Genomic DNA, 24,949 nt, shown 5'->3' with positions numbered 1-24,949 from the left:
AGGCTTTTCTTTTGCACAACAGACCAATATAGCTCAGGAAAACAAGTGAAAGTAATGTCCTTGAGTGACACACACATCTGGCAGAAGCCTACCAATTTGCTTTCAGGCAGCTGGGGGAAAGTAAGCTACTCAACTAGAAAAAAGTAAATCATTCTTTAAAAATAAAATAAAATATTGCCCCTTTTAATTGAAAGAGGGAAAAAAGGGAAACCACTATAGAAAGCTGGGGGAAATAAGGAGGAAATGAACAGGAAAGAAGAAACTCTAATGGGACGGAAGAATTGGGCTGCTTTAGGAGGAGCCAGGATGAAATGAGGTCAGAGGACAGGGATATTAAACAAACAAGTTTAATATTATACCAGATGTGATGCAGTGTGTATGTATATGTATATATAGATGTATACAGGTATGTACAGTGTGTACATATATTTTTATACTGCCTTTCAGCTTTAAGAAGAGTCCAAGTAGTCAACTGAAAACAATTAAACACCAACACACTTAAAAAGACTCAATAAAACAGATAGACAAAACCATAATTAGCTAAAACTCAAAACACACACTAAAGACCAGGCAAAACTACAGTATCTAAACTGACCACTCAGAAGGAGCAAGTCTAACTTTGCTTGGGAAGCAATTCCACAATTGGCAGGGGGGCTGCCACTGAAAAGGCCCCATCTCACAGTCTTCCTTACCTGATGGTCAGGTACATTTGGAGGGAAGCAGACCTACAAATATTGTAGTCTTCAACTATTAAATGCTTCAGATATAATAAGGCATACCTAGCACCATCACTATCTGTTTTTAGTGACAACAAGACAAAAACATTTTTATTCACCTTAGCTTGCTTTTGGAAGTTAATTTTGAGACTAAAGTGTGTGTGTGGCCTCTTCCTCTGTTCGTCTTTTTAGTGGTTTGGGTTGAGTTGGATCAGCCCTTTTACACATGTTATTGTTGAGCAGTTTAGCTTGGATTTTTGTTTTCTTGTTTTGTTTTACTTTTGTTTGTATACTTGTTTTTAGTGTTAGTCACTTTGTGTGTATGTGTGTGTGTGGGGGGGGAACGACTAATAAAGAACCACAAGTACACTAACAAGGACTAACACCTTGAATTGGGCCCAGAAATAAATCTGAAGTCAGTGCAAATTGAGCAAGAACAGTGTAGTATATGGCAAGAAAAGCAGATGCTAGAAAGAAATCAATGAGGTATTTGTGGGGTTTATACCCAACTTGCTGTGGAACTCACTGAAACTGTGCTGGAAAAGGCACAATAGTAGGCAAAAACATTTTGGAAGGGTGATTACTACTACTACTACTACTACTACTATTATTTATTATTATTATTTGGCAACCCTAATCATTCAGAATTCTGTTTCTGGATCCTGCCCTCAGGAAATGATTTGTGTTGCATGTTACATTGCGCTACAGCAAATAACACAACTGCCACTTTAATATTTGAACTTTTAAAATATATTTCATTGCCAGATGTGAAACTTTATTAAGATGTTGTACTCCTTTCCCCCCTCCCCGTCCCTTCCTGCATCCTTAATTTGCAGGAGCCATCTGTGTGCATATATCAGCCAGCAACACCTCTCATCCAGTTTCCAAATCTTCTTTCCCAGTACGTATGAAAGAGCTTTGGAAATCAAATGAATAAGCAATCGTTTTAATTAATGTCCAGAACTTCAGATAGTTTAATGAATATTTCCACCCGGATCTACGCAATGGGGATACACAGAACTCTGTGAATCCGTAGTGATTTCGTAACTGCTTGCGCAGGTAGGTGAAACTCTGGACCTGTCAGCAAAAGCTAGTGGGCCAAGAGAGTTGATGTCTTGGGTTAAACCCTAGAACAAGAGGTGGCGTTGGAAGGTACAGCCACAGCCACACTGTACATGTCAAGCAGTGTCATACCACTTCCCCCCCTCTTCTCCCCTTGACTTCAGTGGAAGGGAAATTAATGACATCAGCTCCAGGGCTAAATCTCTGGGCATGTCTAGGTAACTAGATGTCTTTAGATCCAAGGGTGCCCTATCCTTTCCCTGGCATGGTTGCATAGCTGACACAACAAGCAAGCATCTAATCCCACATTTGGGCCTTTTCCAAGGCAACTGTGGCCCATCAACCTCAGGGTTGCCTACACTGACTGGCAGGAGCTTTCCCAGCTTTCAGATGTGGATCTCCCCTACCTGCAGATGATGGGCTTGAACCAGGGGCATTGTGTGCGCAAAGCATATGCTCTATTACTGAGCTCTTCCCCATACAGTTTGGGAAGGAAGGAGATATGATGTTGGCGTGAGCCTAAAACCAGCCCTTCCCCTGCCAAACTGAATACAGCAATGTCCGATGCATGAACAGAGCTGAGGTGTCTTCCCATTTATGATCTCCCACGCCTCACCTTTACACAATTGTTTATCATAGGACAGAAGATTAATAATCTGTGCCTTTATTTTGGATTCATCCCTGATTTGCTTACTTTGTCAGTAAGGCTGGTTTTCCACATAGCTTTCAGAATATAAAATAATTTGAACTGAATGAAGGTCAGGAACTGGTTTTAAAGAACCCTACATGTAAGCAGTAGGAAATATACCTTGAGTTATACCGACCTTTTTACTCTGATTTTATCTAAAACAACTCCAGCTGTGTCATGTCTGCTTCTTCCATTCTAATTGCTCACCATAATCTCTGAGATCTGGGTCTTTCATAAAAAATGAATGTGGGGGGACTAGTTTGATTTATGTGTGTACGTGTGTGTGTTGGTAAATAAAGCAAGTAGCTGTTTCCTCCCCTCACCCCTCTCCACATAAAGGATCTTGACATTTTAAAAGTATCTTTTCAAAACGATTGTCACAGAATGGACAGATAAAGAATAAATAAATACTTTGCTGCTGTACACAAAGGTCAGTGCGACAACTCAAGGGAAAAAACCCCAAGCAAAGGAAATACAGTGGTATGCTGAATATTATTATTATTATTATTATTATTATTATTAAAAGAGGTTGAGAAATTATTCAGATTTTTCTTGCCTTTTTGGTACTGAAGTGTGTCTCGTATACCATGCTGCAAACCAAAGAGGTAAATTACTAAAGTACAAAATTTAACCGAGAACTAGATTTTAATTCATTAACATTAAAAGTAGCCTTTTGGTCATTCCTGGGACACAAATCAAAGATTGAAGGCAGGTGTCGTATGTACAAGGGATTTAACCAAGTGCAAGAGCTTTTGCGTTCACTACAAGGGAAGGAGAGTTCCACATTCCTAAACAAGCAGAGGCTTTGACCATTCAGCCAGCACAAAATGTCAGTGCAGTGTTTCCCTCTTATGGCAATGTTTGCTGGACCGTGTTTGGCTGGGAACTCCTCTAGCCAAACCATTTCAGGCCCTGAAACTGTAGTCACTAAGGAAGAACGTCCATTTGGGCCAAATTAAGTGAGATCTTTGTTTGTACAGCATTTGAGAGGAGGAGTGTGCTCTAGAACAGATGGTCATGGAATTGTGCAGACGGGAAGCATCTGGAAATGTAATCTTAAGTGGTGTCCAGAACCTGGTGTGAGGTGTAAGTGTTGCAGAACTGACTGGAAACGGGCTTCCCACAAACATCTGGCTGGCCACTGTGAGAACAGGATGCTGGACTAGATGGGTCACTGGCCTGATCCAGCAGAACTTTTCTTGTCTTCTAAGCTGCTTGTCCCCTTGTCACAGCCTTGACTTGATAAGTGCTAGAAGTTAGTAATAGATCTTTCCTACCATGTTCTTAGCTCTGATCTCCTTTTCTTAAGGCAGTGTTCCAGTGACAAGGGTGGTGGTTTAATGGAAAACCTGTTAAAGACACTATTAAGCTCTTCATCCATTGAGTGCAGAGACTCCAAAGACTTCCATCACCTCTTTCTGCTGCAAGGTTGGAGAACCTATGACTCCCATCAGCCACAGTCAGTATGGTCAAGGCCACCGACAATGTTAGCCGAAGTTACAAAGAAGCCAATGCTTCAACCTCCTTGCCCCTTGCTGATTTCAGCTAACCAGTCTTCTAACTGCATTGTGCGAAAAACCCAAACTAAACAAGCAGGGGGGAAACAAGTGAGACTCCCCTATGGATGAAAAGGCAAAAACACTGGGTTTATTGAATAAAGTTCAGTAGAGCAATTACGGTAACTCTCTGGTGGTGCTGAAGGGATTACTTTCAGAGGTATGGGTGTTTTAAAAGCTAGATGGCCAGTCTATTCAGAATGAGGAAAAAGGAACAGGGTTTTGGAACTGTACATGCTCTGTAGCTCCAGGTGGATGCATACCCTCTACCCAATCTAGCCCAAATATCCTGATAACTGTTTAGTATTCTCCCTCCCCCAGCTATCATGGGATCAGTTGCTCAAGCTTCTTTCACCCCCTTTGTTATCTTGAATACAGGCTGGCAGCGCATGCCCAGAAAGATGTTACTCCTGTGGTTGGGTTGGTACTGATCTTGGTGTGTTCTTCCAGACTGAGGTCACACTTATAGGAAACCGGCTGGATAAATGCTGTTCCCTTCAGTTCCGAGGCAATTTGGCATCTTGGGCTTTGACATACGTCTACAGGCAATTTTGTTTTGAAGTGTTGGAATGCCAAGTCCTGTGATTAAGTTAGCATTGCCTGTTGCATCTTTCTAGTAGCAGAATGTTCTTTTCTAAGCTAAACGTTCATCCCAGGTGCAGGAGGAGCCCAGGAAGAACAGTTGCAAGTTAACAATGAACCACACCAGAAATGCCATCTGATGCAGGGGTAGCACAAGCATCTAGGTAAAGGCCGAAATCAATGTGTCTGTGTCCAGGCAGGGATGCACAAGTCAGAGAGCTGGTACCAACCCATTGTCCTGGAACTCTGTGCCTGGAACTAAAGGCTTTTGAGCCTGATCCTTCAGAGCACAGCTGCAGGCCATGTGGTTGCCTGAGGATTTGATCCACTCACAAGGAGTAGCATACTCATGAGCAGGCATCCCCAAACTTGGCCCTCCAGATGTTTTGGGACTACAATTCCCATCATCCCTGACCACTGCTCCTGTTAGCTAGGGATGATGGGAGTTATAGTCCCAAAACATCTGGAGGGCCGAGTTTGGGCATGCCTGCTCATGAGCATCCATTTACTCCTGAGGAGCACCTGTTTCTCATATGGGCACTTTGTTATCTGGTAGCTGACTGAGCTTGCACCTTTAAGTGCCTGTGCTTCCTAGGACTTTTGGGTGCTGAGCTGCTACCTTCAGTTCTCTAAAGGTGCTACCTGTGTTTTGAGAAGGAGGTTGGGTTGCCATGCTCTCTGAGGCGCCCAGATTCCCCTGTTCTGGCTGTTGGTGCCTTGCCAAGGGCTGCTGTTCTGTGATGTTTACTTTGGTGAGAAATCAAAAGAGGATTCCTCTCAGTGTGGGCACAACAATGAATCGTAATACATGATTAAGTGCATTAAGGACTGGCATGCTTTGAAAAGCAGAGGTACATTAAATTAGAAATGTAGCAGCAGTTTATATGGAAAAAGAAAAAAGATAAAGAAAAAAACATTTGTACTTAGAAGTTTGACTGGAGGCAATAAAGGTCTCTTATAAGACAAGAACATATATGAGTACATGCACACTAAAAACATACCTAACTTATTAAAGTGCATAACAACTGGCTTATTGTCCAGTGTGAAGTTGGAACCAGCTTGAAGTCAGAAGGAGAAGCCTAATCAATTTCTTCTGGTTTTTCAAGTGTTGACAGATATGAGAATGGCCTATTCCTCCAAGTGCAATAGCTGTGTGGTCCAGGTTTCCCTGATCCTTTTGTTAGCAAAGAATAATCACTGCAAAGTACGCATAGGGTGGCCCTTCAAAATGGTAATCGAGATTCCCTGAGTCCATAATTGCTGTCTAAGGCAAGCATGTCTCTGCACTCACATATAAGAAGACACGGAAATGATAGGAACCACAGTGTCCTTTTTAGCAAGAGCATAACCCAGAGCTAGCTACTCTTTTAAAGGTCAATGGCATTAAATAGGATTGCTGCTTAACAGTTTTGAGTTTAAAAATTCATTAAATAAGTGTCGACGTCTTCAGCCACTGCTCTAATGAATGTTTTTGCATCTCATCTAAGCAGGATTTGTTCACCTTCACAATCTTCTTATACATTTCATATTTCCTCTGTATAGACCTTGGATGGGGAGGCCTGCAACGTTGAAAGCGTGATGCTGTGGAGGGAACGCAATAGTATTGTTATTATTATTGCCAGTAAAGTAGATACCTAATGGTAATCATGGACTAGGTTTACTGGGGGTAGATTGGTGCAGAGCAACCATTTTGTATATGTGTTGGTCTTTAAGGATTCATTTTAAGTATTTAGGATGTTCTTTTTTCCAAACAGCTCACTAAATCCCTAGGGATCATCCCTTCCACCATCTTGAAAATATATCAGGTCATTAACCATCTTATTCATTCCAAATCCTTGTTAACCCACTTCGTTAGCACAGTCCCACTCCAATCATACATATCAAAATGCATGTGTGCAATGTTTGTTTCAGAAACCTCATGGAAAACCTCACTTAGGATCCAACCTAATCCCTTCCCACCCCCTTTTCAGGGTTTGCACCAGCTTAATATCCACCAGGCTCAGCTCAGCCATCTGGCAGGATGGTGGAGATAGGTTGGCGTGTCTCTGTCTGAGCTAAGGATGGGGAGTCTTGGTAGTGTAGCCTGGGAACCTTCTGGCTCAACCAGAGATCTGGTAGATCTTACCCTCACTCATCTCAGCAGATCTTGCTGTAGGATTGCTCCCTTAATAGTTTATCAACATGTAATACCACATGCTTTTTGGAAAGCATTTCACACTGTGTGCCGTGAGGTAAGGTTTCCTAACAGATACCAGGCTTCCCCATATATCCTTGCCCTAAGAGCAGGGATAGAGAACTTGTAGCATCTCAGATATTACTGGACTGTAACCCCCACACTGGCTGGGGCTGATAGAGTTTGGAAAGCGCCAGTTCTTCTCCCCTAAAATATGCCTTTTATTGCTTTTCGTTTCAACACATCACTTCCACACAGTGATCAGCAGAAGTCATTTTATGAGCAATGACCTCCCCCAAGCACATGTTCAAAATATTTTGACTTTTGAAAACTATTGGGTGGCATCCAATTCACTCATTCTCTTATCACAAGGACTTTGGCTGCACATTGGGACTTTCCTTCCTTCTCCCCCCCCCCAACATCTGTTCTGGGTCTCTCCCCCCACTTGGGCAGCCTTCTGGAGTAGATTTGGGACATCCACAAGTTCTGTTCCACAAACAGAAATCCTAATAGAATGAGTGCATTGGATAATGCTCTGTGTATTGCATTTGTGACGTCTACAAAATGCAAATGTTACATCACCCTTTGGCAGAGGCATAGCGTGGTGGGGCAGGGGGCATGGCTCCAAGCACACATTTTTGAAGGGGTGCATGGCCCCAGGACAGGCACAGAGCCCTGGCAGCTGAGGCACGGTGGCAGGTGGGTTTGTCTAGCAAGCAGGTGGATGGAGGCAGCAGGTGAGGAGCCCATTGGAGGCAGGCTCCGTTCACCCTCCACGTGGGCTCCATGTGCCCACCTGGCACATGCCTCCACCCCAGCTGCCCAGTACACCAAGGGGGCGCAACATTTGCCCCGCCCCAGGCTCCAGCAACCCGTGCTATGCCACTGCCCTTCAGTGTAGAAATCAGTATGTGGTTTACGTCGTCAGGCATGAGGTGGGAAATAAACTTTCTGACTTCTGGCTTTCTGTTTGGTTGATGTGAGGGTAGAATTCAAACAAGCAATCCTCACTGAGGCAGCCCTGCTGTGCAACAAAATTGTAGAATATGAGCACCTGCATGCTTGAATTGCCCAACCCCAAACAGAATTAGGCAGGCCGTCCTCTTATGTTGGATTATGGCCATGGAGTATAATTGGACTCTGTCTCCTCCTCAGGATTTCTCTCCGTCTTTTCCCCACCCCCGCTCTCCTAGCAAAGGAACTGCCTTCTGGAGGCCTAGTCAAAAGGGAGAGAGGATACACTGAGAGGCCCTGAATGATTGAACTTTTCTTACCACTCTTTTGAGCTATGAGACAGGCAGTGTGTTTAAAAATAGACCTACAGCCCTCCTTCCTGTGTAGCGCTTTTCACAGCAATTTGTTCTGAAGGATGAAGTCATGCTTGGAGCTTGCTGGTGACTAGATGGGCTGTTTCCAACAGAGTGTGCAAAAGTACAGACTGCAAGCTAAAAAGAGATGGCTGGGGGTTTGCAAGCCCCCATACCCAAAGGCTAGCCGAAAAGAGGGAAGGGATAGATAAATACTTAAAACGCTTTCAGAAATGAGAAACATGAAAGGAAGATTTATGGATTTCTACATTTGTGAAACCATCTGGAGAACTGGGGTTTGCACAGAGTTTGGTTTTTGTTGGTTCAGGATCTGGAGGGGTGTGTGTGTGTGTGTGTGTGTGTGTGTGTGTATATATATATATATATATATATATATATATGCAGGTTTTGGTGTCCTCGGGTGTCTTCCCGTGTAAAAGTTGGGGTGTCTAGGCGACGTTTCGACGAGGTCTCACTCGTCATCTTCAGGCTGGTGCTTTCGGCTTCTTGTTACTGGAACAGGCTGGTGCTTTCGGCTTCTTGTTACTGGAACAAGAAGCCGAAAGCACCAGCCTGAAGATGACGAATGAGACCTCGTCGAAACGTCGCCTAGACACCCCAACTTTTACACGGGAAGACACCCGAGGACACCAAAACCTGCATTCCTGTACCCGTGAAAATCTACGAAAGCAAATATATATATATATATATATATATATATATGGATTTTGCAAATGCATCGATCTTTCTGTGCTGCTTACTCTGTGGCTTGTGAGAATTTAAACATGAAAGAAGAAAAACAACAGCCCAATCCCTTCAGGATTTGTTAGTTACTCTAAGGGGTCCAGCTCTGAGAAAATACCCCTAAAACAATATCTATTCTCTTGTTAACTCATAGAAGCACAATGTCATTCTTGTTGTGTTTGGACAGTTGGTGACCTTTGACTCCCCCATTCCAGAAAATTGCTTTCGGCTGAGAGAGAGGCTGCAAAGAGCTTTCAAGGCCTGGACTTTGGTTCATGGTCTCGAGCCAGGCAAACCATCCCTTTTCACCCGCCAGGTCTGTATACTTTCACATTTATATATATATCGCTCTGGCAAATGAGACAGATCAAAAGGCCCCCCTCTTAAACAGGTTTCAAAAATGCACATCCGCATTGCGGGAAAGGAGGACTGTATGGAAATCAATAATATCACATTCAAGCAGCCTCTGCGACTTTGACTTCAAAGTGACTCCCGACGTGTGTTTTCAATTTCAAAAGAAAATGGGGGCTAGAAAAGAGAGAAATGGGCACAAATGCCTCTCTTCCCTCAGTTCTGTTTGTAAGCCAGCTGGGTTCTAGGATGTCCCTTTACTGTTTTGTGAGGGAGACCCTGCTGGGCCGCATCTTGGGGGCAGGTTTGTTAATTGCCTGCACCTGTGACTATCACCAAAGACAAGGTTGCCAGGAGTTGCAAACAGCCCACCGGCTCTTCCTGCTTTTGGAATGCAAATGATTCTGACTTTTATGAGGGAAGCGGCAAAGAACAAGTGCAGAAAGGGCAGCCAGCCTCGAGAGGTGTCTTTCGCTGTTTGGCTTCTTGTTTGCGTTGGAGCCTTATAGCAAGATCCTAATTTTAATGAGATCCTCGTTTTTATTTCTTTGGCCCTGGATCTGACAAGTCATACTCTTCAGTAGCTCCATTGAAATAAATTGACTTAACGTCATGCCAAATTTTTGGGCCATTCTTTTCAACGGGTCTACTCTTAGGTTTTTATTTTATTTTATTTATTAGTTGATTTTTCAGATAGAAAAGAAGCTCAAAAATGAACATTAAAAGCAATAGAAGAACAACCTAAAACACACAAATGCTATATACTTATTTATTTAAAGAAGGGGCCCTGGTTGTTGTTTGTGCTATCAGTTAAGATGGCTGGCTGTTGTTAGACGCTTTAGGTCTCAACTGTGTTTTCTATTTTAAAAAATAGTTAAGTTCCATTAGTAAGTAGCAGCGTCTGTTCATATTGGAAGCCTGAAGATATATGTATCTAACTCTCTATTGGGGCAACTTCCAGACATTTCCCTCTTTACCAGGCTGGACCGCTTGTGGAAAGAAGCTGTAAGTGAAAGGTTGTCAATAGCAGGACACGATGGGACATTTCAGAACTGCACACTCATAGGGTTGCTTACACGTTTCGTTCAGTGAGTGTGCAATCTGTGTATCCAAATAGTTAAGCTGTACACTTATACATGTAAGATTCAACAAGTGTATTATTGGTGTACTTGTATACACAATAGATGAGCTGTGCAAATCAATACGTATGTACTCCTTCACACAAACGCTTGTACATATGTAGAGATAGCTTTTATTTCTGTTCGTTGTAATATATGGACAAGCGGTATGTGTCCCGTTGGTTTCAGCATCCTCATTCCATACCTTGCTTTACCTGTTGAATGGGACAGGACTCCATTTAAAGGGATACAAATCTGCCACCACAACATGATTTTGGCCCAAGACCTCCTTTGTTACAACAAATGGCTATACTGTGTGCCTTCAGACCTGGATCCTCAGGTCTCTTTTCAGATGGTGTGATTATACCCTTGGGGTTATCCATCTACCATTGAACCATACAGATAACATTACTGTAGAAACCACTTCTGCTTTAAGGAATTGTTTATCAGCACCCACACAGATAACCTGAGTTGTGGGTATGCTGTGATTCAGCAAGTGGATGTTTTGCTGTGGAGAGGGCTTGGATGGCTTGATTGATTGATTTAGTGGACTTGTATCCTGTTTCTCCTGATATCCTCAAAGTGGCTCACAGATCATGTGAACAGGCTGTGAGGGTTGGATCCAACTTAATCCTTCTCAGAGTAGGACCATTGCGATGGGAGGAAAATCAGAATACTAGCTACGACGTTGTATGGCAGCATGCCAAAAAAAAAAAAAAAAAAAAGAGCTGGAGGAAAACAATAGCAACTATATCATTATAAGTGGTAAGAGCACAAAAGCCCTAACACTTGTTGTTGTTGTTTAGTCGTTTAGTCGTGTCCGACTCTTCGTGACCCCATGGACCAGAGCACGCCAGGCACTCCTGTCTTCCACTGCCTCCCGCAGTTTGGTCAGACTCATGTTTGTAGCTTCGAGAACACTGTCCAACCATCTTGTCCTCTATCGTCCCCTTCTCCTTGTGCCCTCCATCTTTCCCAACATCAGGGTCTTTTCCAGGGAGTCTTCTCTTCTCATGAGGTGGCCAAAGTATTGGAGCCTCAGCTTCAGGATCTGTCCTTCCAGTGAGCACTCAGGGCTGATTTCCTTAAGAATGGAGAGGTTTGATCTTCTTGCAGTCCATGGGACTCTCAAGAGCCTCCTCCAGCACCATAATTCAAAGGCATCAATTCTTCGGCGATCAGCCTTCTTTATGGTCCAGCTCTCACTTCCATACATCACTACTGGGAAAACCATGGCTTTAACTATACGAACCTTTGTTGGCAAGGTGATGTCTCTGCTTTCTGCTTTTTGCTTTTTAAGATACTGCCCTAACACTTAGCTGGGTACAATCATCACTTGGATGCATTTGCTAAACAAAACCCTGTACAATCAGTGCTAAGAATGGTAGGAACAGATATAATATGGGGTGTTCTTTTGGTGAATTAACCCACATCCACAATTTACTTTCACCTCCTTTGATAAGTGAAGGAAACCCAAAATAAATGGATGTATATCCCTATCCCATTTATTCCATATGTATAAAGTAAAACCTTCTTTCGATTCTGTCTCCTCCAGGTGGCAAGACTAATGAAAGCCAGCCCCTGAAGCAGTTCTCCCCCAGCTGCTGGAGCTATCAAGTGATCAGTGTCATCCACAGGCAGAGGCCCCTCTGGCTTTCAAGATGGGGTTTGCATGACGAGTGCAAAGGATACCTGCCCCATGTGGGTACTTTATAAAGCTGAAATGAAAGAAAACCTGAGGCTTATTTGTGATTTATTTTACTTGTGAAATAGATGGTCACAGAAGTCTAAAGAAAGACCCAAGGCTAAAGCTATGTTGCAAAACACAGCTAAGGATCCTATTGCTACATATTACACACTGGAGTGGTGTACGGATAATTTATTTCCCCCCAAATCTTTATCATTATTATCATTATTTAATGGAAACTATAGACGGCTACATACTCAAGTTCCTTATCATAGTTGGTAGGGTATGTGATTAATGCACTGTTAAAATTAAAATGTTGTAAATGGTGTATCCAGTTAATGCATATTAAGTAGGGGTGGGGGTAAGCCTGCAAAACCCCCCATAAAGCATAATGTATCCTAGAACACAATGGCTGAAGTTAAGCATCTTTAAATCCTATTGCTTTTCATGAGAGAGAGAGAGAGAGAGAGAGAGAGAGAGAGAGAGAGAAGTGCATGCTTATCTTTCCTGTTGGAGTCAAGAGAATGCCAAAGCGCTTGACTTTGGTTGGATCATGTCCAATGTAAGTGGTTTCCTCAGTGATTAAATAGTTCTTAGAAACTGGAAAACAAGATGATCTGTTAGTAAATTCTACTTTGATTCTCACAAAGCATCTCAGCTTGGATTGTGCACAGGGCCATACATTCCTGGTTATATATTTGAGAGTGACTGCATCTGGTGGGAAGGAGAGGGAAAGTTTGTTACTCAGGATTGTTCAAGTTCACAGGATTAAAATCATGGCTATTGTTGTTATTAAAAATGTTCTGATACAGTTTTCCATGGGATTGTTTCCTGTGAATGTGAGAAGTAGAGGGCAGTGAAGGCACAATCTGGTATCAAAAAATGAGTTATTGATTCATTTAAATTGTTCGGCACCATTTCATTAAAACAAAATCTTTTTCAAGGACGGTGTAAACTTGGGATGAGGAACTTCTAGCCAAATGCAGACCTCTCTATTTGCCCTTGGGCCCTGCTTCCCACCCTCCTTGACTGGACTGTAGTTTTGCTTGACTGGAATGTGTCCTTGGACTCTAAGAATGCCTCTTGCAGGCTTGGATGGATGGAGGACAGGGAAGAAAGTGTGCTTAGAAACTAGTCTGCTGTGCAAAGGTAAAATGTACATTTGTTGCTCTGCCCTCTTGATTGTTCAGATGCAGCACTTCAGCTGAGAAAGTTAATGTAATGAGGTTAAATCTTATTTTCAGTTTTAATAGGATATATACCCACTGAAATCAATGATAAGTCAGTTATTACTTAATTGAGCACCTTGGAGGAAATGTGGGAAACAAATGTAATAGTTGAATTTAAGAATTTTTCTCAGTGGGTCTAAACTGAATAAGTTGGATACCATACTTATACTTTATTAACTTACAGTATTCCTGATTTATATTTTAAGATGTGGGAATTGCCTAATGGATGTACAGTGATACCTCAGGTTAATAAGTTAATTCGTTCTGGAGGTCCATTCTTAACCTGAAACTGTTCTTAACCTGAAGCACCACTTTAGCTAATGGGGCCTTCCGCTGCCACCGCGCGATTTCTGTTCTCATCCTGAAGCAAAGTTCTTAACCTAAGGTACTATTTCTGGGTTAGCGGAGTCTGTAACCTGAAGCGTCTGTAACCTGAAGCGTCTATAACCCGAGGTACCACTGTATAAATATCATTGGAATTGGTGGGAGATAAGCATTGGAAGCATACTGCTTCCCTTGTTCCCCCCCTCTCTGATGTTGCCCCTCTTCTGTCTGCTCCTCCCCCCTCCACAATAATTGCTAACTGCCCAGTATGGTAGTACATGCCCATAAACAGGTTAGATATTTGTTCAAACATGCATCAGAGTGAAGGGGAAGGAAAATAATGTTAATTTATTGGGTAATACCGTAATTTATTGCACGCTGCTTCATGTGCACAAGGTCAGCCTGTAGGTAGCTTACCTGATTCTGAGGATGTTCAGATTTTCAACCTAAACAGTGTTAAGTATTGGCAGCGTAAATGCTGGCCCTTGTTCTGCCAGCTGGGCTGCTTCTGATGTACATAAACACTGCCTGCGTTTCCGTGACGTGCAGAATAGCTTTCATGAAAGCAGAGGACTTTCCCCAGCATCCTTTATTCTGATGTTCCCCCCTCACTATTGTCTTCAGAAGAGTTAGAGTGCAGAAGTGCAGCTGTTGGGCAGGATACCTCGCCTGTGGATTTAAGTTTGTTTTAATTGGTCCTAAAACCGCAAAAGGAGGCTGATTGACACATGGCATGTGCTTCCTGGCAATGAATGAAATGCCTCAGATAAGTGCCAACTTAAGCTCAAAGAAACACTCGGCTTCATCCAACTGGAAATGGCTTTCTCAGTCGGGAGGGCTTGAATTGCAGGAGCTGCTGTGCTACTGGAATCCTCCCGGACCTGATCTCCCCAGCACCTGCCTCTGTCCATCCCTGCCCCCACTTCTGAAATGTGTTATCAGTTTAAAGTTGCAGAGAGTTGTGCTTAACCCTCCATCGACAGATGAGGCCAAAATGCTTCCTGGCAGCACTGGCGGGGGGGACGACGACACACACAATAAAAACAATATCTTTGTGTCAGTCTTTCTCAGCTCCACATTCCAGGTAGTCTTCAACCATGATGAATCATAGAGTTGGAAGAGACCAGCCCCCTGCAATACAGGAATCTCCACAAAAGCATCCATGGCAGATGGCCAGCCAACCTCTGCCTGAAAACCTCTGAGGAAAGAGAGCCTGCAACCTCCCGAGGGATTGACTTATATGGACTACTATATTGTTTTACTGGAAACAGAGCTCTTGGTGAAAGCATTAATAACTTCCTTATATTTAATTAGCATAGCTTTCTTGGGTTACATTTGACCCCCGATACTAGATTGGTATACTTAAAAAAAAAAAAAAAAGTGGATCATTAACTGTTTTTAACAGCAGCAGCAAAATAACTCAGCGACTGCGTTTCTTATTATGCTTGGATTTCTTTTTGTGGAAAAAGGCCGTGGACATTTATTACGTTTTCCTTGCCATTGCCCTCTGACCATGGTGTTGCTTTCATTCTAAACTGCTTCCCACATGATAGAATTCTGGAAACTACAACTAATCCAGAATGCGGCAGCTAGACGGGTGACTGGGAGTGGCCGCCAAGACCACATAACAGCAGTCCTGAAAGACCTACATTGGCTCCCAGTACGTTTCCGGGCACAATTCAAAGTGTTGGTGCTGACCCTTAAAGCCCTAAACGGCCTCAGCCCAGTGTACCCGAAGGAGCATCTCCACCCCAATTGTTCAGCCCAGATGCTGAGATCCAGCACTGAGGGCCTTCTGGCGGTTCCCTCTCTGCAAGAAATGAGGTTACAGGGAACCAGGCGGAGGGCCTTCTTGGTAGTGCCACCTGCCCTGTGGAACTCCCTCTCAGCAGATGTCAAGGAAATAAACAACTGTCTGACTTTTAGAAGACATCTGAAGGCAACTCTGTTTAGGGAAGTTTTTAATGTTTGATGTTTTATCATGTTTTTAGTATTCTGTTGGGAGCTGCCCAGAGTAGCTGGGGAAACCCAGCCAGATGGGCGTGGTAATAATAATAATAATAATAATAATAATAATAATAATAATAATAATATTACTACTACTACTACTACTACTTACATTTGTATACCGCCCTTCATTCGAACATCACCGGGTGGTTCACAACATAAAAACACAAAATACTTAATAAAAACACCAACAAAGCGTCGACATTCTTTGGGGCATTCTGAAGCTTCAGCAGGTAAAAAAAATACAATGGTTTAGTTATGATGTATGAACTTGCTGATCTGACAATAGCACGTGGATTCATGGGTTAAAAGGGGCTGAGTAGAATAGCTATGCATTTTTTTCTGTTATTGTTTTCCTTGGAAATATTTTGTCATGACTCCCACGCACTTTAATAAGCCCGAGGAAAGACAACGAGAACATATCTGATTTATAAATAAAAATAAAAACCAGCCAGACAAAGGGGTTTCAGAAAAAGAGCAGGTGCTTAAAATTCTATAAAACAATGCACTGTGGAACAAACAGGATGCCCTCAGAACTGCTGGAATAATCTGGACAAACTGTTGACACAGTGGAAGACAGGCCCCAGGTGCTGCCTGAGTGCTGTATCCTGCCTTTTTTTTTTTTTTGTTTCTTCTTTTAGTTTTCCTTGCATTTACAAAAATATGACAACAATTGTACCTAAATACAAGATTCCAAATGCATCTTGACTGGGCATCACCATTCATCATTCTGAACCATTTTTATACATAATATTAGCAATGAACTAATAAGCTCTACAGCATTTGAGAATTTGAATCAATTTAAGGCTTCCCGTACAGTTTTGATTCTGGGTGCTACATGAAATCTGGATGAGTGTATTTCATTTTCTGAGATTTGCTTGGTTGCAGCCCAAGATGGTGGAAGTCAACATGTTTGACTGCCACATGGCTTTCCAACCCGCCCCCACTCCATTCCCAGGGAGAGTTTTATTTAAAAATAAATAAATCAAAATCTCCCTCTCTTGAAATATCTTGTTTCCCAAATCTTAACAATGAAGCCAGTTGAAAAATACTTATTTTACATACATGCCTATCATGAAGTCATGGCAAAAGCAAAGTCTTAGTGTGAGAGAAAACAAAGGGAAGGTACACTTAACTCCCTTTGTTGCTTTGACCTCTAGCCTGCCGCTGATGAAACAGAACATCAAAGTACTTTAAAAAATGATATTTAAAACCCACTTAAAATCAATAGATACGGTGGATGCTCGGGTTGTGAACGTGATCCATGCGGGATGCACGTTCGCAACCTGCAGTGTTCGCAACCCGCAGTGGCGTGTCTGTGCTCGCTTGGGTTGCGATTCGGCATTTCTGCGCATGCGCAAAGTGCAACCCCTGAAACCCCCAAAAAACGCAACCTGAAGCATCTATAACCCGAGGTATGACTGTACATTAGTATTGTTACAGGATTTGAGGTGTGCATAATGCTGAAATTCACCTAGAATGAAGTCTTCTGGTGCAGTAAGGCAATAAAGATGTTACATTAAAAGAACCATTCTGACAAATAATTCCACAGCATATAAACATTTGAGTAAGAATAATTCTAAACAGTGTTTTGGGTTTGGAGGAAATCCATTACTTTAATAGAAACCGTGGCTCACTATAGAAATACAGAGATGGGGAGCTGCAAGCTTCTTTTTATTTTCAGGACTGCATTTTAATAATGCCATTGTTAAAGGAGCCCATAGAAATGGCAGGCAATTAATTTCAAGGCTGATTTCCCCTCCATTCCCCCATCTTTCTCCTATTTTGCCAATAAACGTGTTTGAGCCAGGTGTTAATTACAAGCACCAATAAAGCCACAGAGCTGTTCTTGTTCTCTTGGGGGAAATGACTGGACTCAGCACTTCACTGTTACATTCATTTAATTTATTTACTGCACCTAGGTTCCCCCATCTGGTTATATGCATTCTGAAGAGGGTCTTGAGGGATGGGGGCTTTGTTGCCAGAGGAGGATATTTTCACCATAGTAAGTAATTTTGCTGTGAAGTTTGGTAGTATGGATCTGACCTCCTGCCTTGAGATGCAGCTACTTCTTGTACTGCAGGGACCCAAGAAAAGTGCCATACACTGAATCAATAATTGATTGGTCCATCTAGCTCAGTGTTGTCTTTCTACACTGACTGTCCTTGGCTCTCCAGGGTTTCAGACTGGGGTCTCTGTCAGCCCCATCTGGGTGGAACTTGGGGCTCCACCACTGAGCTACAGCCTTCCCCATTCTGTTATGTTGTACTTAGCGCACAAACACACAAAGGAGGCTATGGACCGAGCTGCAGGCATGCATTCTCCATTTTCTTTTAAAATAAAAACTGTGTTAATATTTCACTCTTTCTTTCGAAAGTTCAGAGTAGCTCACATGGGTTTCCCAGTGGTTGTGTGTGTGGGTCTTCTTGTTTCTCAGTGGCCAGGTTTATCCCACTTGGCTTCGCCTTCAACAGTGATAAAGCATTAGGTGTGACTAGATCATTTAATAAGGGACGCGGGTGGCGCTGTAGTCTAAACCAGTGTTTCCCAACCTTGTGCCTCCAGCTGTTTTTGAACTACAACTCCCATCATCCCTGACTAGCAAGACCAGTGGCAAGGGATGATGGGAATTGTAGTCCAAAAACAGCTGGAGGCACAAGGTTGGGAAACACTGGTCTAAACCACTGAGTCTCTTGGGCTTTCCAATCAGAAGGTCGGCGGTTCAAATCCCCATGATGGGGTGAGCTCCCGTAGCTCGGTCACAGCTCCTGCCAATCTAGCAGTTCGAAAGCACACCCAAAAATGCTTATACAGTGGTACCTCTGGATGCGACTGGGATCTGTTCCGGAGCCCTGTTCGCATCCTGAAGTGAACACAACCCGCATCTGTGTGTCTACACGTGCGCGGGTCGCGATTCGCTGCTTCTGCGCATGCGTGTGACATCATTTTGAGCGTCTGCGCATGCGCGAGCGGCAAAACCCGGGAGTAATGTGTTCAGTTACTTCCGGGTTGCTGCAGAGCGCAACCCGAAAACGCTTAACCTGAAGCAACTTTAACCTGAGGTATGACTGTAGATAAATAGGTACCACTCCGGCAGGAAGGTAAACGGCGTTTCCGTGCGCTGCTCTGGTTTTGTCATGCTGGCCACATAACCCGGAAAAATTGTCTGCAGACAAATGCTGGCCCTCTCGGCCTGTAAAGCGAGATGAGTGCCGCAACCCCAGAGTCATCAGCGACTGGTCTTAACTATCAGGGGTCCTTTACCTTTTTTTTAGATCATTTAATGGGGATTTCTACTCAAGGCTGGATTCTGGAGCCGAATTCAAAAGTACTCAGCATTGCGAGCACTGCAGCTTTCTCCCATTCTTTCTTTTAAAAAGGACACAAATAACACTTATTTCTGGAAAGAGAGACTTCAAAGTGTGTGTGTATGTGTGAAATGCTTGGTAAAATCTCAGAAATTAGAAGGAATGGGAAAGAGGCTGGATAAAAGTTGTTTATTATGATTACAATGAATGTCGGCTCATTTTCTCCCTCCTCCCCACATGTATGTATGTGTGTACAGTTTTTATACTACTGAACTACTGTTGTCTGTAAGCAGTACACAGAAAATAAAATACAAAAGAGCCAAACATCAAAGAATGCTATGTACAGCTGGTCACTATTTTGCATGGGAGTTCCATTCCCTGTTCCACCTCGCCCCCCTTCTGCCCTTTTAGTGATGTGTTTAGTGGCATTTTGGGGTCACATCTGGGTTTGGCGCCATGCATGTGTGCACGATTGCACTTCATTCAGATGCGCGTTCATCAGTCGTTGCCTGTACACAATACCATCAGGCCAGTATAGTATTTGCTTGGTCCATAGTTTCCTGGTATGTTTGCTGCTCTCCTAAAAAGGTAAAGGTACCCCTGCCCGTACGGGCCAGTTGTGACTGACTCTAGGGTTGTGCGCTCATCTCGCTCAAGAGGCCGGGAGCCGGCGCCGTCCGAAGACACTTCCGGATCACGTGGAAAGCATGACGAAGCTGCAACTGGCGAGCCAGACCAGTGCCGCACACGGAAACGCCGTTTACCTTCCCGCTATAAAGCGGTCCCTATTTATCTACTTGCACTTAAGTGTGCTTTCAAACTGCTAGGTGGGCAGGAGCTGGGACCGAACGACAGGAGCTCACCCCGCCGCGGGGATTCGAACTGCCGACCTAGCAAGTCCTAGGCACTGAGGTTTTACCCACAGCGCCACCCGCGTCCCTCTTGCTGCTCTCATAAGAGCCTGTAATTTTAGATTCTGGATGCAATGGCCTTATCTCATTTCAACCATCTTCAGATGGTCATGAGTATTATTACTTCAAGATGCAGTAAGCCAGCCCTGTTGCATTGGGGATGGGGCAGCTGTCCTCATTCTGCTGAATGGGCTCTTAGATTTCTTTCTGGCAATCCTGCCCTTGCAGCACCCCCGATAGAGACCAATGCCAAGGCAATAATCTTTTAAATGTGTTGCTAGCTGTCGTGTAAATGCTTTTCTAAAAAATTAATCAGATTTTTAAAAATATATACCATATCATTAATATTAGTATGAAAAAAATCATTATTTAACAAATACGACAAATGGAGAGGGACAGTATGTTACCAATAGTGTTGGTGAGCCTTGTTGATTGGCGGGTACAGTGGCTTGGGGATTTCTCTGCAGAGAAATGCTTGCCTACCTGGCAGGGGTGTTGTTAGGGACCTAAGAGCCTAGAATCCTGGATCTTTTGTGGCGGGCTCCAGATCTCCTGCCCTTTATCTGTATTTCTTTTACAATCTCCACAGTGTAGGGGCATCTATTCACGCAAAGTAGCACATGGACATTTGTGCCAGACCTTTAAAGGGCCTAGCAAGGTCCTTGCAGTCCAGACATGCCCAAAGGATACAACAAATAGAGCCCCAGGCTGAGAAGTCAATTCCGTGAGCCTGCAGCCTGAACGCAGCTTCAAATTTGTACAAATTCACAAAGGTTGCAGCAAACTTTGGTGAAATGCAGTTCTCCCCCCCCCTCCTTGCATCCAGTAAAAGAGGGAGAGTGATATATCCTTGAAAGTGATATATCCCTTTATGTTGTAAAGCAAGGAAATCCTGCTGCATTTTGTGAGAAAAGAGCTCAGAGGAGTTTTAGCCAGATGGAAAATGTGTAAAATCCCAGCTGATTAAAAAAACACCACCACCACCACCTATGGAATCTGGCACTGGAAACGAGTGGAATTTTTGAATAAGGCAGTTGATGTTTTTCAGGATGTGGTTGGAATCTTACATCACTGTCATAGTTCCAGATATGGCTCTGGGTGACACACATACTTGGCACTCTCAGTCTGTATAGCATGGACCAAGGGAGCTATGTTTAGATTCCTGTCTGTTCGCAAGGACAACCTTCTTCCTCCCTGGTCTCCAGCCTGTTTTGTTAGCTTAAAATCATCTTTTTCACACACACACACACACACACACACACACACAGAGAGAGAGAGAGAGAGAGAAAGAGAGAGAGAGAGAGAGAGAGAGAGAGAGAGAGAGAGAGAGAGAGAGAGAGAGTGTTAAGAGTTGCAATCTTATCCACACTTTCCTAGGAGCAAGTCTCATGGAACAGAACAAAGTTTTCATTTAAGTAGCCTTGTAACAGGATTTCACTGTCAAATCCCATACAGCCACAGACCCATTGGCATCTTGGATATAAGTTCCTGCTGCTTGCCAAATGGAAACCACGTTCCTCCTCCGTGAGCTGCAGGATCCTTTTTGCACACAAAGATCACAAGATGCACAACTTCCCCAGGATCAAAACAAACCCAGAGCAGCTACATCAAAGTTCATCCGTGACACCTGGCACATAACTGGTTTTCTCTGTAGAAGAGATTCTAACTAGTAGCAGAATTGGTCTCTAGCACATTCAAGGCTGTTGTTCTCTGGGGGTTAGCACATTTTCCAGTAGTTAGGTTAATCAGAGAATGGTTTATCCATCAATGGACCTGCTTGTCATGGATCCAGAGACTGTTATTAAGGGTTCTACATGGATTTAATTCCCAGAATCACTGTGGGAGGACAAATGTGTAAAAAAAAAAAAAGGCATGCCAGTGCCGAGTTCATTGTAGTTGTGAACTCCTTTTCTGTTGAATTCAGTTAGGTTTTCCAACCATACTACTTTTAATCTCTCATCTGCATTAAACCCAGAGCAACATGTTTCAAGCAGCCAGAAGTTTCCCTGTGTGTCAGAGGACTCAGTTATACAGCTTCAAATAAAATGTTTTAAGTGTGCAGTATACAAGGTGACACTCGATGGCGATGGTGAGCCTTATGGAAAATTCAATGCATTTCTTAAAAACGCTTTTTAAAAAGCATTTTCAGAACAGCTTTTATTTGTGTGTAGCTTCCAGCAGAGCTTCTGAACAACCTAGGTGAGCGAAACAGAGAAATAGGTATTTCCATGCATATATATAACTAAAGTATTTTAAAAGCCACAGGTAAATGCCAATGTAGACGCTCAAGAGCAGTAGTTGATGATGAGGAAGCTTCTGTGTTTCGAAGAGATGAAAATTTGATCGTGTTGTTTGCCAATGGTTTGTCTGTCAATGTGCAGCCAATGTGTAGGGTTTTGTGACTTGTTATGGTCATCTTCCAGCATGATGAGCAACCTTATAGATTATAAAAGCAGACATGGCAACTGAGGTCTTAGTTGCCATGTCTGTTTGCTCTAGATGAATCTTGTGTGGTTCACGGTAAAAAAAAACAACCAACCCTCATCAACCACAGCTTTTATTAAAGAAAAAACTTCCCAGAGAATATTCATCTCTGTAGTGTCTGCATGTCACCAGTATTCCCACTCTAATTGGGACAGACTGTAATGACAGATAAAAAGAGCGCCACTTTATCTCAGCCACCAGGATATCAGTTTCTCACCCACCCCACCTTTGCAGAAGACAAAACCTGGATGGTATGTGTTTTCCCTAGCATATGCCTTTTTGTATACTTTTTGCCTATGGCATATGTCTTTGCCGCCCTGAGATCTGCAGGTATAGGGCAGTATACGAAATCAACTAATAATAATAATAAAATAATACTGCCCCTAGAATGCAAATTTTTGTACATTATTTTTCACTAATATATTATTATGTGCATGGTGGCAGCGGCGGTGGGGCTGGATGACTGCATCACAAAATTCAGAGAACTGCAAATTTCAAAGCCCACTTTTCAGTTTGCGAATTTTGTTAGTAAAACACAATTTTGTTAGGTTTGCATTAACATATGAACTGAATGGATTTCTTTCCTTATCCTTGCAAATGCTTAGGGCAAAATAAGTGGCTGCTTCTGATTTCATGGCCATCTGTTTCCCCCACCCCCTGACTTGTCTTTAGCAATGGAGGAGGAATAGAGAAGTTTAACACATTTTATTTATAATAATTTCTAGCCTGCTATTAAACATATGATCCAAAGGCAGGTTATAGCACAATAAAGCAATAAACCCAATTCAACAAAACTAATTCAATCTAACCTGGAAGCAGATAAAAAAAATACAGGATTCTTTAAAAAATATATCCAGGGAGTCACGATCTGGCCTCCACACTTGCTGCAGCAACACAATTCCTGATACCCCCCCCCCCCGCACAGAAAAACTCACTCGGCTTGTACCATGTCAGACATGTTGGGGCCAGCCATGCCTCTGTGGGGAGGGCAATCCCTTGGCAAGGGATCCCCAGTGACTTAAGCATGGAGATGAAACTTTGTGACATCAGTTCTGTACATCAATGGCAGGGAAGGCAAAGGACTTTTTGTCTATTTTTGTCCAAACTTTTCCTTCCTCTCTACTGGGCTTCTCTTCTTCTTCTTTCCTATGAAAATAAGTAATAATAATAATAATAATAATAATAATAATAAATTATTTATACCCCACCCATCTGACTGGGTTTCCTCAGCCACTCTGGGCGACTCCCAACAGAATATTAAAAACACGATAAAACATCAAACATAAAAAACTTCCCTAAACAGGGCTGCCTTCAGATGTATTCTAAAAGTAAGATAGTTGTTTATTTCTTTGGCATCTGACAGGAGGGCATTCCACAGGGTGGGCACCACTACGAGAAGGCCCTCTGCCTGGTTCCCTGCAACCTTACTTCTCGTAGTGAATTATCACTAGCCCATGTCTGAATACACCCGTAGAATGGCACCTCCTTCCTCTCTCTGAGGCTTTTGATATTTTTCCTCTCTCCTCCATCCTTCATTCTGCCAGAGGTACTGCAGCTGGGCTCCTTCATCTGCCAGAAGTGGAACTTCCAGGTAGGCTCCTCAGGATTTTCATCCCCTACTGGTGGCCTTCTTAAAAGGCCAGGTGCTAACAAAGCCCACTATAGTAGTCTTGTTTGTTCATCTTATACTTGATGTGAGCCTGGATTGTACAAACCCTACAAGTCATATCACTGGCCTAGCTGCTTTGTCATATGTGCAGCATTGTTGCTTTACGTGCTAACATCCAATCTCTTTGCTTTTAGTGGATTTTATGATTAAACGCAGAGTTTGGGAATCCACCACAGTAAAGCGTAGCATGCTCTAATGAACTAATGGTCTGAATAAAGCTATCTTAGCAAAGTGAGGGGGAGAGGAATGTGTGGTGTTTATTTAATTGACTGCAAGCCACAAAGGAAACTTGCTGTATTTATGGGCAGTCATTCCAAAATGGAATGTGGGATCAGACATTTGTGCACAGCTGGGGATTTGCCATCTTGTTTAAGTTTACTTAAAACAGTTGCTTTAGCCCCATTGTGCTCCTAGGTTTGTTATATGATGTTTATATGCTGCGTATGAGTTAGAAACACACACCATAGATTTAGGAGCCCGCATCTCTGTCTGGGAATATCTCCATACCGACGCTCACCATTGCTGTGCTGACAGTAAAAGTACCCACACCAATCCCAGGAAAAATGTAGGCTTAGTGGGGGAGAATTCTGTAGTTAGAGTGACTAAGGACCCATCGGTGCTATATATTTAAAGTAGTATCACTTTAAAAATTAAGGCTTCCCTCAAAGAATTCTGGGAAGTGTAGTTTGTTCAGGGTGCTGAGACTTGTTAAGAAACCCCTATTCCCCATATAAAGCTACAATTCTTAGAGTTGCTTGGGGAGAGGGATTGGCTGTTAAACCACTCTGGGAACTGCAGCCCAGGGATGGGGCTAGGGGTCTTAACAGCACTCAGCACACTTAACAAACCACAGGTGCCAGGCTTCTTTGGGGGAAGTTTTAGCTGTATGAAGTGTTATGATATTGCTTTAAATGTAGTGCAGAAGTGGCTTCATTGCTACAAGAGTGCAGATGATGGTCTGAGGGCGACTTGCCTATCCACCACCATTAATAAGCACACATTTCAACTGCTAGTTGTGAGCCAGTGTGGTGTA

At 43.0% G+C, this 24,949-nt stretch overlaps 1 protein-coding gene across 10 annotated transcripts in view; it reads left to right on the top strand.

Annotated features, from left to right (window-relative positions):
• LOC309348353 (uncharacterized protein) overlaps nt 1-24,949 on the top strand; it is a 336,443-nt gene that overhangs the window by 268,025 nt on the left and 43,469 nt on the right. For 2 of the 10 annotated variants that reach the window (XR_014159340.1, XM_081873506.1), the window contains one exon: nt 9,044-9,144. The exons of the other annotated variants lie outside the window; for them this stretch is intronic. Coding sequence is in view for 1 of the 2 variants with exons in the window: in XM_081873506.1 (XP_081729632.1) it covers nt 9,044-9,144 (101 nt within the window). In the remaining variant the exon portion in view is untranslated. The remainder of the gene's footprint in view (nt 1-9,043; nt 9,145-24,949) is intronic. 10 annotated transcript variants of the gene reach the window in all.

This window comes from Podarcis erhardii, assembly GCF_964252035.2.
Source record: "Podarcis erhardii genome assembly, chromosome: 8".
NCBI lineage: Eukaryota > Metazoa > Chordata > Lepidosauria > Squamata > Lacertidae > Podarcis > Podarcis erhardii.
Note: the sequence above shows the minus strand (reverse complement) of the source record. Positions and strands in the feature narration are given on the sequence as shown.